General features: G+C 49.1%; 1 protein-coding gene across 2 annotated transcripts in view; it reads left to right on the plus strand.

Annotated features, from left to right (window-relative positions):
• LOC307079384 (serine/threonine-protein phosphatase 2B catalytic subunit gamma isoform-like) overlaps positions 1–12875 on the plus strand; it is a 34789-nt gene that overhangs the window by 12847 nt on the left and 9067 nt on the right. For both annotated transcript variants that reach the window (XM_079741689.1, XM_079741690.1), the window contains exons 4-12: positions 2494–2605; positions 5573–5718; positions 6462–6601; positions 8530–8607; positions 8695–8789; positions 10177–10302; positions 10636–10713; positions 11945–12029; positions 12488–12585. In XM_079741689.1, coding sequence (XP_079597815.1) covers positions 2494–2605; positions 5573–5718; positions 6462–6601; positions 8530–8607; positions 8695–8789; positions 10177–10302; positions 10636–10713; positions 11945–12029; positions 12488–12585 — 958 coding nt within the window. The remainder of the gene's footprint in view (positions 1–2493; positions 2606–5572; positions 5719–6461; positions 6602–8529; positions 8608–8694; positions 8790–10176; positions 10303–10635; positions 10714–11944; positions 12030–12487; positions 12586–12875) is intronic.

A 12875-nucleotide genomic window follows, 5' to 3' on the forward strand; every position in this document is an offset into this window, starting at 1 on the left:
CCAGGACCAGGACCTGGTCCAGGACCAGGTCCAGGTCCAGGACCAGGTCCAGCGAGACAGAAGCAGTACCCACCGGAGGACCCCCCGGGCAGATGTTAGGAGCGCACCTTCTTTTGGTCGTGTTTAAGAGGAGAAGGGACGGGGGTGGGTGTGCGGGATTAGAGGGGGGGGGGGGGGGGGGCATAAGAAGCAAGATTTTCCAGAGGAAGCCCCTTCCCGGTGTGACTCAGACCTCGGAAGCACAAAGGGCCGTTGTAGGAAAAAATGGATGCCGGCGGAGGTGAGGTTGCCTTGGTAACGTAAAGATTGACTCACACTTGTTTTTTAAGGTGGCGTGTTACCTTTTTGGTGGCGCCAGAAATTTGTAGGGGCTTCCAGAATACACACGCAACATGTGAGACGTTCCCTCCCAGTGTGGGAGGCGCGCTCCGTTCCTCCCACCCACCCTCGTCTGCCGGGGATGTCTCGCTCACTCCGGGCCCCAGCTTGAGGGGCCGTTACTGGGCTTTACACGCTGTCGGGCTGGGTGGCTTTCAGCGAAGAGCCAGCCAGCGTTGCTGCTGCCTCTGCCGCACGTAGCTCCAAGGCCATTTGCTTATTGTCTAACGCCCACGCTACTGGCAATATGAGTGGGAGAGAGGGAGGGAGGGAGAGTGAGGGAGAGAGAGGATGAGAGAGAGAGAGAGAGAGAGAGAGAGACTCCTTCAAACCCTAGCCTCCTCTCATTTAACGGCGGCGATGTGGATAGACACACACAGACACATATAAACACACGCGCGCTCTCGCTCTTCTTTGTCTGTTATCTTACACAAGCCCACACCTGCTCCGCCGCCGCCTCGGTTACCTTGGCATCCCGTTGTCAAGACTTAATGGCAGGCTGTGGAGCTCGCATGTTAATGTAGGGGAGGAGGAGGTGGAGAGGAGGAGGAGGAGGAGGAGGGGAAGGAGGAGGTGGAGAGGAGGAGGAGGGGGGGGGGAGGAGGAGGAGCAGAGTAGAGAAGGGAGGAGGGGAGGAAGAGGGGTGGAGAGTAGAGGAGGATGAGGAGGAGCAGAGTAGAGGCGGAGGAGCATAGGGGAGGAGGAGGGGGGAGGAGGAGAGGAGGATGAGGAGGAAGAGGGGGAGGAGAAGAGTAGAGTAGAGGAGAGGAGGAGGGGGAGGAGGAGGAGAAGAGTAGAGGTGGAGGAGGAGGAGAAGAGTAGAGGTGGAGGAGAAGAGTAGAGGGGGAGGGGGAGGAGCATAGGAGAGGAGGAGGGGGGAGGAGGAGAGGAGTTGAGGAGGAGGGGGAGGAGGAGGAGCAGAGGAGTGGAGGGGGAGGAGAAGAGTAGAGGGGGATGAGGAGGATGAGGAGGAGGAGGGGGAGGAGGAGAGGAGGATGAGGAGGGGGAGGAGGAGAGGAGGATGATGAGGAGGAGGAGGGGGGAGGAGAGGAGGGGGCTGACGAGCTGCAGTATCTGAAGCCCCCCAGCTCATTTGGATTGTAAATGTATCGCTGGCTTTCAAACGGCCGTCCTCGTGACCGACGCCATCCTGGACGGCGCTCCGGTTTGCTCTTCAAAGCGTCTCCGGCGGTGTATTGGTTCTGATTGGAAGTGAGGGGGGGGGGGGTATTATCATATTGGCTGGACAAAAGGCCGCTGACGTTTTATATAATGTGTTGGGTGGGTGGGAGTGAAGATCTGTTTGGTCCTGGTGAACTTTGTCCTGTGCTCCATCGCTCTATGATGGAGTACGTGGATGTAGTTTCTCTGTACATTTATTCACGTTTTTAGCTTGTACTACTACAGTACTGCCGAATCAAGTGTGAATAAAGTACACCGTATCTTATCCAAGAAGGGATAAGCTATGATTTATTTGATGGATTTTTCTTTTATTATAGGGTCTTGTATCGTAAAGGACTTAATCTCAAAGATAATGTCACGCAAAGCATAAAGTCAACAGTTCTTAATGCATATCAAAACACTTTGTAACTCCCTACACCGGTCGTTACTTTAAGACGTGTTGCCCTTCATTTGATGAGCACGATGTTTCTTGTTGGTCTCCCCAGTGTGTGCTCTACCACTGGTCTCTGTTGAACTGATGTGATGTTAACGTGTGATGTTAACGTGTGACGTTAGTTTAACCAGTGTATGCTCTGGTCTCTGTTGATCTGATGTTAACATGGTGATGTTCCCCCCTCCCCCAGTGCGTGCTCTACCTCTGGTCTCTGATGTGATGTTAACATGTGATGTTAACATGGTGATGTTCTCTCCCCCCCCCCCCCCCAGTGCGTGCTCTACCTCTGGTCTCTGATGTGATGTTAACATGTGATGTTAACATGGTGATGTTCCCCCCCCCCCCCCAGTGCGTGCTCTACCTCTGGTCTCTGATGTGATGTTAACATGTGATGTTAACATGGTGATGTTCCCCCCCCCCCCCCCAGTGCGTGCTCTACCTCTGGTCTCTGATGTGATGTTAACATGTGATGTTAACATGGTGATGTTCTCTCCCTCCAGTGCGTGCTCTACCTCTGGTCCCTGAAGATCAACCACCCCAACACGCTGTTCCTGCTGCGTGGGAACCACGAGTGCCGCCACCTCACAGAGTACTTCACCTTCAAGCAGGAATGTAAGTACCCCCCCGACCCTCTGCTCAAAGGCCCCCGGCCAGGGAGAGGCGGCTCGACCGCGGCAGCCTTGGGGGTGCTCTGTGTCCGCTGTGCTGCTGGAGGTCTCCACCAGGCCCGGGGGGGGGGGCTGTGGTCCCTTGGTCAAGGCGCTTGAGCGGACTCACTAGGGCTGGGCGATTTAATCGAGTTTTGATCGCGGTTTTGATTTCAGCGTCAAACGATCACAACATTAACATAATCGATTTGTAAAAATATATATATATTTTTTTAAAAATATATATATATTTTATGTTTTATAGAAAGGGCAGAAAAGCTGGATACATATCTGTCTATAATTTTAGATTGGAACATTTTCTTTTTGACCATTCTGTGTATTTTTTTAAGGCAAAATTTCAAAGCTCTTAGTTACGTTTGTTTTGGGAGAGACATGCTGGATAAATGCAACATGTTTCCAAACTCAAAAATAATCGTTTGAATAATCGTGATTTCAATATTGACCAAAATAACCGTGATTATGATTTTTCCCTTAATCGAGCAGCCCTAAGACTCCCCCACCACGACTTATCAGTCTGGTTTTAAGCGTACTTCCGTTGTTTCAGGGCAGCAAAGCAGCCAGGCTGTCCTCTCTCTCTTGTGAGGCTTAGTACTGACCTCCATCCCCCCTCTCAGAGGTCTGCCTGTAGGCATTGAACCCCGACCTGCTCCTTAGTCAAATACTTAACACTAACGAGTTGTGGGTTCAATGCTAGGACACGTCAGCTAGCTGAACTCCTAAAGCTGTTAGCCTGAATCCTACATCAAGAGTTGAGGGGAGACTGCCAGGTTTTCATGCTATCCAGCTAAAGAACAGCCTTGAGATGAGGTGGTTTAGCAGCACCAGCGTGTGATTGGTTGGCTCTCTCTGGCTAAAGCTAAGTGAAGAGGTTAGGAGTGCTGAACTCACCGCAACGCTCGTCACTACCAGTAAAGTGCTCTGTCCACACACACACACACACACACACACACACACACAGCCAGAGTGTGAGAGAGATGATTTATGCGTGTTTTTGTTTGCATGCAGGTGTGAGTGCATTAGTATGCAAACCTGAGAGATCCAGAAAGACATTTGGGAGCTACGACGCTGACAGATGTGAATAGATTGCCGTCACTTGAATGCGCCAATTCAATGGTTTTTGGGCTGGTGGGTTTGGGGGTGTGTGTTCCTGTTCGGGGTGTATTTAACTCTAATTAGGTTATAATAAGGGCTTTCATTAGCATGTAATTAGACTAATTGGGGTAGATAAAAAGCTCTTTGCATTAAGTAGAGCCATCGTTTGACATATGGGGCATGAAAAGACTAGATTGAGGACAGTCTTTCCTGCTCTGACTTCAGCGTTTATTTACTGTGTGGCAGTGATGACGTAGATATTCCGATTCCGGGGGAAATATTATTAATTTGAACTGCACAAATATATCCTGTTGGCGCCGTCCAGTCTGGCCCACAAGTTTGTTTTGTGGAGCATATTGAATGGAAGACATGTAATTCATAACCACGCCTACTGGATTCCTAATGCCTTTTAAAATGGCTGCTTCTGATTGGCTTACTTCGGTGGCAGGGGGTCACCTGTCATACGATGTAATGTATTGGTTTGAAGCCGTCCAAAACGGCGTTTAAAAGAACCTCGGGTTCTCTGTATCGGTATTTGGTTGGTTTGGAGTCCATAGTCCTTACCCGAGCCACTGCTAACATTCCCATTGGCTGTTGGGCACACCTGGGGGAAACTTAAAACACTAGCATCTTTCTGACCTTTCGTTCGAAGGGCCCGCCCACCACTCCTTATAAGGAGTTCCTTCCGGCTCCCATAATCGGGCTGTGACACTATGCTAAGTGGATTGTGGCACGTGGTGAGTTGTCACTAGTTGTGTCCAAAAACAAACCACTTTGCTAATCACTCCGCGGGCCAGGCTGCAGTCAACACGGGGAGCCTCATGGATGTAAACGTTAATGTTAGAGAGGAGGAAAGATGGGAAGATTCAACATGTATTGGTTTGTTTAACAGGGAAGAATATCACACCTGAGATGGCCCTGTCATGGTCTCATTTATGTCTCTAGTCCCAGCTGAACTTAGTTTGTCTTTTTGGTTCAATTCAAGGCTGTTTTTCTCAAATATATATATATATATATATATAAACTTTCTTCTTCTTTTTTAAAGGAATTTCTACTGGCAAAGTTCTTGTCTGATTGAATATAATGAAAATATTTAATATCTGGTCCCTAATAAACAAACCAGGATTGCATTAGCATTCCCTGACGGTTTTCTCTTCAGTCTGTCAGTAAATACTTTCCGATATTGGATTCATTAGCCTTGAGGAGACGTCCAGATATTAAACGTTGTTATTGCATTCACGCAGAGAGAGACCTTGGAACGAGAATTTCCTTTAAAAACAGATTTGATTTCAGACCGATGAGTCGAGCCCTGATACCACGCACCTGTGAGATCTGAGAAAAGGCTGAAACCTTGCAAAAGATAGTCTAGTGATCAGGGTGTTTGATGCAAAGCTGAAAGGTTCTGGGGTCGATCCCCAGTGTCTGCAATTTAACCTTCCTGTGCAAGATGCCGTCACTCCTACCTGCTTATTAAAGATGCTAATTATGCTCATTAGTGACATGTTACCCAACAACATGCATGTGACCGTTGCATAGAATTGTGAAGTGTTGGCTGAATGATCGCTTTGCTGTCGGTTAGTTTCATACTGCACTGCGTTTTATATTGCTAGTACATACATACGTTGTCCATTCAAATACTCTCATTCATAGCTTTAATTGATTTATGTTTTGGATTTTATTCCGACTCGATTCAACCTCGAGTTACAACCAAGTCTCAGGGATGAGAGGAGTACCTAATCCATGTGTAACCTCTCCTCTTGTTCTGTTAACCCTCCCCCTAATCTGTGTGTGTGTGTGTGTGTGTGTGTGTGTGTCGCAGGTAAAATCAAGTACTCTGAGCGTGTGTACGACGCCTGCATGGAGGCCTTCGACTGCCTCCCGCTCGCCGCGCTCCTCAACCAGCAGTTCCTCTGCGTCCACGGGGGCCTCTCCCCGGAGATCAACTGCCTGGACGACATCAGAAAGGTACGGGGGCCCCGGCCCCCCCCACACACCGTGACCTGGGAGGGGCCACACTTACCATCGGTGGGACTGTAAAGAAAGACTGAGGTTTCTGTAATAATAATAACAATCATTGAATTGATGCAGCGCTTTTGAAGTCCCCAAAGCGCTTTACAGTGAAGGGGGGGACCTCCCTCAATGAACTGCATTTATAGAGCGCTTTTCTAACCAGTGGCCACTCAAAGCGCTTTACACTGTGGCCTAACATTCATGCACACATTCACACACCGACGGCGGTGTCAACCTCGCAAAGCGACAGCCGTCTCGTCGGGAGCAGTCAGGTGTCCTGCTCAGGGAGCAACAAACTCGCGCTAGGAGGAGCCGGGGATCGAACTAGCAACCTTGGGGTTACCAGCCAACCCGCTCTACATCCTGAGCTAGTTTCATGTGGACGATATAGGCTTATATTTTGTTTAATATAAGTGCTTTTTGAATCAAAAAGCACTTATATTAGTATAGCGAAGTGTATTTCTGGACTATTATAAGACGATTGGGACAAAGCCTTGGAAACCTGCCTAATACGTATCAAATCTAAAATAAAATGGACATTAACGATTACATTTTGGTTCATGAATTGCGGTCAAACCCCTAGTGTTGAGATGAATCCCTGCCTCTATAAGACACTATGAGTGGCTCCGTGTTGTAAGGGTGCCTGCTGTACTCGGTAAGCTTGCTCTGCATGAACCTAGTCCTGTGTGTCTCCACAGTTAGACCGATTCAAGGAGCCGCCCGCCTTCGGCCCCATGTGTGACCTCATCTGGGCCGACCCCGGGGAGGACTACGGCAGCGAGAAGACCTCGGAGCACTTTAACCACAACTCTGTCAGGGGCTGCTCTTACTTCTTCAGGTACCTACCCCTTCCCTCCTTCTTCTCCTCCTCCTCCTCCTCTTCAGGTACCTACCCCTTCCCTCCTTCTCCTCCTCATGTTCCTCCTCTTCAGGTACCTACCCCTTCCCTCCTCCTCCTCCTCCTCCTCCTCCTCCTCCTCCTCCTCCTCTTCAGGTACCTACCACTTCCCTCCTTCTCCTCCTCCTCCTCTTCAGGTACCTACTCCTTCCCTCCTCCTCCTCCTCCTCCTCCTGCTTCTTCTTCTTCTTCTTCTTCTTCTTCTTCTTCTTCTTCTTCTTCTTCTTCTTCCCAGCCCTCTCCTCCTCCTTGAGGCTAACAGCAGGAGGGACGCAGGGTTGTGCGTTCACTTCTTGTACCAAAGTGTTGTACGACCACACCCCTCCTTCCCAGCGTCTCCATGACAGCGCTGAACCCCAGGAAAGGGCATCTTGCTCTGGTGTTGATCTAATTAAACACAGATGGTCCGCTAACGTCTCCCAACCTCCTCCCTCTCTCCAGGGAGGAGTGTGGGTTAGGACGGAACAATTACCCCAAACACACCCCTTTCTCCTCACCACCGCCCGGGCCCCCTAGCGGCCTCTGTAGCAGTCTCTGTAATAGTCTCTCTGTAGCAGTCTCTGTAATAGTCTCTCTGTAGCAGCCTCTGTAATAGTCTCTCTGTAGCAGTCTCTGTAATAGTCCCTCTGTAGCAGCCTCTGTAATAGTCTCTCTGAAGCAGTCTCTGTAATAGTCTCGCTGTAGCAGTCTCTGTAATAGTCTCTCTGTAGCAGCCTCTGTAATAGTCTCTCTGCAGCAGTCTCTGTAATAGTCTCTCTGTGTAGCAGTCTCTGTAATAGTCTCGCTGTAGCAGTCTCTGTAATAGTCTCTCTGTAGCAGTCTCTGTAATAGTCTCTCTGTAGCAGTCTCTGTAATAGTCTCTCTGTAGCAGCCTCTGTAATAGTCTCTCTGTAGCAGCCTCTGTAATAGTCTCTCTGTAGCAGTCTCTGTAATAGTCTCTGTAGCAGTCTCTGTAATAGTCTCTCTGTAGCAGTCTCTGTAATAGTCTCTCTGTAGCAGTCTCTGTAATAGTCTCTCTGTAGCTTCTCTGTAATAGTCTCTCTGTAGCAGCCTCTGTAATAGTCCCTCTGTAATAGTCTCTGTAGCAGCCTCTGTAGTAGTCTCTCTGTAGCAGCCTCTGTAGTAGTCTCTCTGTAGCAGCCTCTGTAGTAGTCTCTCTGTAGCAGCCTCTGTAGTAGTCTCTCTGTAGCAGCCTCTGTAGTAGTCTCTCTGTATCAGCCTCTCTGTATCAGCCTCTCTGTATTAGCCTCTGTAATAGTGTCCCTGTTGCAGCCTCTGTTATAGCTTCTCTGTAATAGTCTCTCTGTAGCAGCCTCTGTTATAGCCTCTCTGTAATAGTCTCTCTGTAGCAGGCCCGTTAAACCTCCAGCCAGAGGGAAAGATGATGTGTCCATTGGGCACGTCACATTATTTCCATGATTGTACATTTAATGTCTACCCCTCCTCCCCTCTCCGTCCCTCTTTCTGCTACTTCATTTCTGTGTCTTTGTTTTCACGTGACTTATTGATATTTGATTGGTTTTTCCTCTTGTATCGTATTGCCGCTGTAACAAAGGTCTGTATTAATGTATTCAATTGATGGTACACTTATGTGATATGACAACATGTGGCCCACTGTAACCAGTTAGAGATAAGCCAGTGGGACACCAGAGACTAGATCTTTCTGAGGTTGGCATTTGGTTTTACGGGTTAAAGAAAACCATGGTGATGTGGACCTTTTTCCATCGCATGCCAGCCAGAAGTTCACATTATGAGGTCAATGGTTGGCTTTGATCTGTATCTGTAACGAGTTTCTCTGTCTCTGGCTCTGTCTCTCTGTTTCTGTCTCTCTCTCTCTTTGCCTCTTACTCTCTGTCTCTCTATCACAGTTATGCGGCAGTGTGTGACTTCTTGGTAAACAACAACTTGTTGTCGGTGATACGAGCCCATGAAGCACAAGATGCCGGGTAAGCTTCTCTCCCTCACACATGGTATCATGCGTAGCTTCCTCCAGGCTAACAGGATAACGAGCTAACCACTGCTTCTTCTTCCAGGTATCGCATGTACCGCAAGAGCCAGACCACGGGCTTCCCCTCACTGATCACTATCTTCTCTGCCCCTAATTACCTGGACGTGTACAACAACAAAGGTCTGCCCACAACCCTCCCCCTTTCCTTTAGGTCTTTGACAAGAGAGAACTCGTCGGAGTGAATTCAGATGATGTCATTAATGGGGCACATTCCTCTTTATGAATTCAGATGATGTCATTAAGGGAGCGCACTCCTTGGGTTAAATTCAGCTGATGTCATTAAGGCGGCGCACTCGTTGTAATGAATTCAGATTATGTCATTGAAGAAGCGCTGTCCTCTTTATGAATTCAGAATGCCCTTAAGGGAGCGCACTCCTTGTGATGAATTCAGATGATTTCATTAAGGGATTGCACTCCTTGTTCAAATGATGTCATTAAGGGAGCGCACTCCTGGGGATGAATTCAGTTGAGGTCATTAAGGAAGCGCACTCCTCTTAATGAATTCAGATAATGTCATTAAGGGAGCGCACTCCTTGGGATTAATTCAGCTGATGTCATTAAAGGGGCTCACTCGTTGTAATGAATTTTGATTATGTCATTGAAGAAGCGCACTCCTCTTTATGAATTCAGAATGCCCTTAAGGGAGCGCACTCCTTGTGATGAATTCAGGTGATGTCATTAAGGGATTGCACTCCTTGGAATGAGTTCAAATGATGTCATTAAGGGAGCGCACTCCTGGTGATGAATTCAGTTGAGGTAATTAAGGAAGCACACTCCTCTTAATGAATTCAGATGATGTCATTAAGGGAGTGCACTCCTTGGGATTAATTCAGCTGATGTCATTAAGGGGGCTCACTCGTTATAATGAATTTAGATGATGTCATTGAAGAAGTGCACTCCTCTTTATAAATTCAGAATGCCCTTAAGGAGCGCACTCCTTGTGATGAATTCAGATGATGTCATTAAGGGATTGCACTCCTTGGAATGAGTTCAAATGATGTCATTAAGGGAGCGCACTCCTGGTGATGAATTCAGTTTAGGTCATTAAGGAAGCGCACTCCTCTTAATGAATTCAGATGATGTCATTAAAGGAGCGCACTCCTTGGGATTAATTCAGTTGATGTCATTAAGGGGGGGCACTCTATGAATTCAGATGATGTCATTAAGGGAGCGCACTCCTCTTTATGAATTCAGATGATGTCATTAAGGGAGCACCCTCCTCCTTATGAATTCAGATGAGGTCATTAAGGAAGCGCACTCCTCTTTATGAATACAGATGATGTCATTAAGGGATTGCACTCCTTGGAATGAATTCAGATGATGTCATTAATTCAACAACAAAGGTTTACCGAACCCTTCCCTTATCTCTTCTCTATGTGAGTGACGGGCTCGTCTTTGTCGGGCTGTTGGTTTGTACGGTGCTGGGCTGAACTGGGTTGAACTGGGCTGAACTGGATTAAACTGGGCTGAACTTGGCTGTGGTGTTGGCTTGTTGTCCCCCTCCCAGCGGCCGTGTTGAAGTACGAGAACAACGTGATGAACATCCGCCAGTTCAATTGCTCCCCCCACCCGTACTGGCTGCCCAACTTCATGGACGTCTTCACCTGGTCCCTGCCCTTCGTGGGGGAGAAGGGTGAGGAGATGGAGAGGTTTTGTTCCGTAGCCCCGTAGATGGTGGGCTCCTCCAGAGAGGCATGATTGATGTTTGCTTGGATAAATTCATTGGACTTAGATTATAGGACATCATTTTAAGATGATTCCTTAAACTGTCTCTTGAAGTTTCACACACTCAGTGCTTCATTTGTAAAACTCTGTAAACGTCTTTGTTTATCAGGTTTATCCGTTAATAGCGGTCTAAGGCCAAAGCTGCCTTACTCAATGTTTCAAACACACTGCTCGCCTTGTGAGATTCAATGCACGCAGCATGAACATCATGTCTAATCTCAAGTGTCCCTTCCCCCCTCAGTGACGGAGATGCTGGTGAACGTCCTCAACATCTGCTCCGATGACGAGCTCATGTCGGAGATAGACGACCAGTGTGAAGGTGAGGGCCTGGACAGGAATCAAGTCCTAAGCCTCTTCTATCAGCAGCCTCTGTTATAGTCTCTGTAGCAGCCTCTCTTATAGTCTCTCTAGCAGCCTCTGTAGTAGCCTCTGTTATAGTCTCTCTGTAGCAGGCTCTGTATCTGCCCTAAGCATCTACTATCAGGAGCCAGCCCAAAGCCAGTCACATGGTGTGTAATCCTTCTTCCCGCTACAGTCTCAAAGGGCTTCACCTGACCACGTTCAGATTAGCTATCCCTGAGGATAGAGATCTCAGCCCGGGTCCCGTAGAATTGGACTATAGGGGTCTAAAGTTGTTCTGATGAGGTCCACCCACGGGTGTCTTAACGCTGTGTTAGAGGTAGCGTGGGTGTGGCTTAAAGCTGGGTTAGCGGTAGCGTTGGAGTGTCTTAACGCTGTGTTAGCGCTAGCGTGGGCTTGTCTTAAACCTGTGTTAGCGGTAGCGTGGGCATGTCTTAACGTTGTCAGTGGTAGTGTGGGCGTGTCTTAAAGCTGTGTTAACGGTAGCGTGGCCGTATGTTAAAGCTGTGTTAGCGGTAGCGTGGGCGTGTCTTAAAGCTGTGTTAGCATGGGCGTGTCTTAACGCTCTGTTAGCAGTAGCGTGGGCGTGTCTTAATGCTGTGTCAGCGGTAGTGTGGGCGTGTCTTAACACTGTTAGCTGTAGCGTAGGCGTGTCTTAACGCTGTGTTAGCGTAGGCGTGTCTTAACGCTGTGTTAGCGGTAGCGTAGGCATGTCTTAACGCTGTGTTAGCTGTAGCGTGGGCGTGTCTTAGCGCTGTGTTAGCGGTAGCGTGGGCATGTTAACGCTGTGTTAGCGGTAGCGTAGGCGTGTCTTAACGCTGTGTTAGCTGTAGCGTTGGCGTGTCTTAATGCTCTGTTAGCTGTAGCGTGGGCGTATCTAAACACTGTTAGCAGTAGCGTGGGCGTGTCTTAACGCTGTGTTAGCGGTAGCGTGGGCTTGTCTTAACGCTGTGTTAGCGGTAGCCTAGGCGTGTCTTAACGCTGTGTTAGCGGTAGCGTGGGCGTGTCTTAACGCTGTGTTAGCGGTAGCGTAGGCATGTCTTAACTCTGTGTTAGCGGTAGTATGGGCGTGTCTTAACGCTGTGCTAGCCGTAGCGTGGCCGTGTCTTTACGCTGTGTTAGCAGTAGCGTCTTAAAGCTGTGTTAGCGGTAGCGTGGGCGTGGTCTAAACGCTCCTCTTCCTGTTGTAGGCGGGGCATCGGCGATGCGTAAGGAGGTCATCCGGAACAAGATCCGCGCGGTGGGGAAGATGGCGCGCGTCTTCTCGGTGCTCAGGTAAGGCCCTCTGTCTGTTCCCCTCTTCGACAATGTGCTTTTTTCCTGGAAATTTGAAACCAAAGTGTTGGAACCATCGCTATGCTGAGTTATGTCTTTAAAAGCACAGCCCCGGCGCTGCGATGAGTCACGCTGGTTTTGGCCAACATAATAACATTAGTCATTTATCTGACGTTAACTCTGAGACTCCTGGCCTGTGGATGACCGCAGCCCTCTGTCTCCTCCCCTCTGGCCGCTGTCTGGGATACTGCCTCTGGTTCACCAGACAGACACCAGACGCACGACAGACATCCCTCCCTGGGAAAGTGGCTAGCCTCTTAACTATTTAGGGAGGCTCAACAGAACTCTCAATACATCCGGTGTCAAGGGACGAAATGACGAAGTGTGTGTGTGTTTGTGTGTGTGATATGTCTGTGTCTCTCTCTCTCTCTCTCTCTCTCTCTCTCTCTACCCTCCAGGGAGGAGAGTGAAAGCGTGCTGACCCTGAAGGGGCTGACCCCCACGGGTACCCTCCCTGTGGGGGTCCTGTCGGGTGGCAAGCAGACCATCGAGACGGGTAGGTGACCTGTGTGCCCCTTGACCCTCCACTCATCCCCCCCCCATAACACTCCCCTGTCGCTCAGTGTCTCTCCTGGTGCGGGTACTGATGGAGGGGGGAGGGGGTTACCCGGGTACCCTGACCTGGACCCCCTGAGCATGATGTGTGTCCCCCCCCCCCCCCCAACCAGAAATCCACCTACCTCTAGCTAGCGACCTTGCTCGGCCTTTTGATGAGTCGATAGACCAATAGAGTTCTCCTACAGGCAGCCATCTTGGTTTGTTGGGTGGGCAGACCTTCTAGTCTTC

This window comes from Pollachius pollachius (genome assembly GCF_949987615.1).
Source record: "Pollachius pollachius genome assembly, chromosome: 1".
NCBI lineage: Eukaryota > Metazoa > Chordata > Actinopteri > Gadiformes > Gadidae > Pollachius > Pollachius pollachius.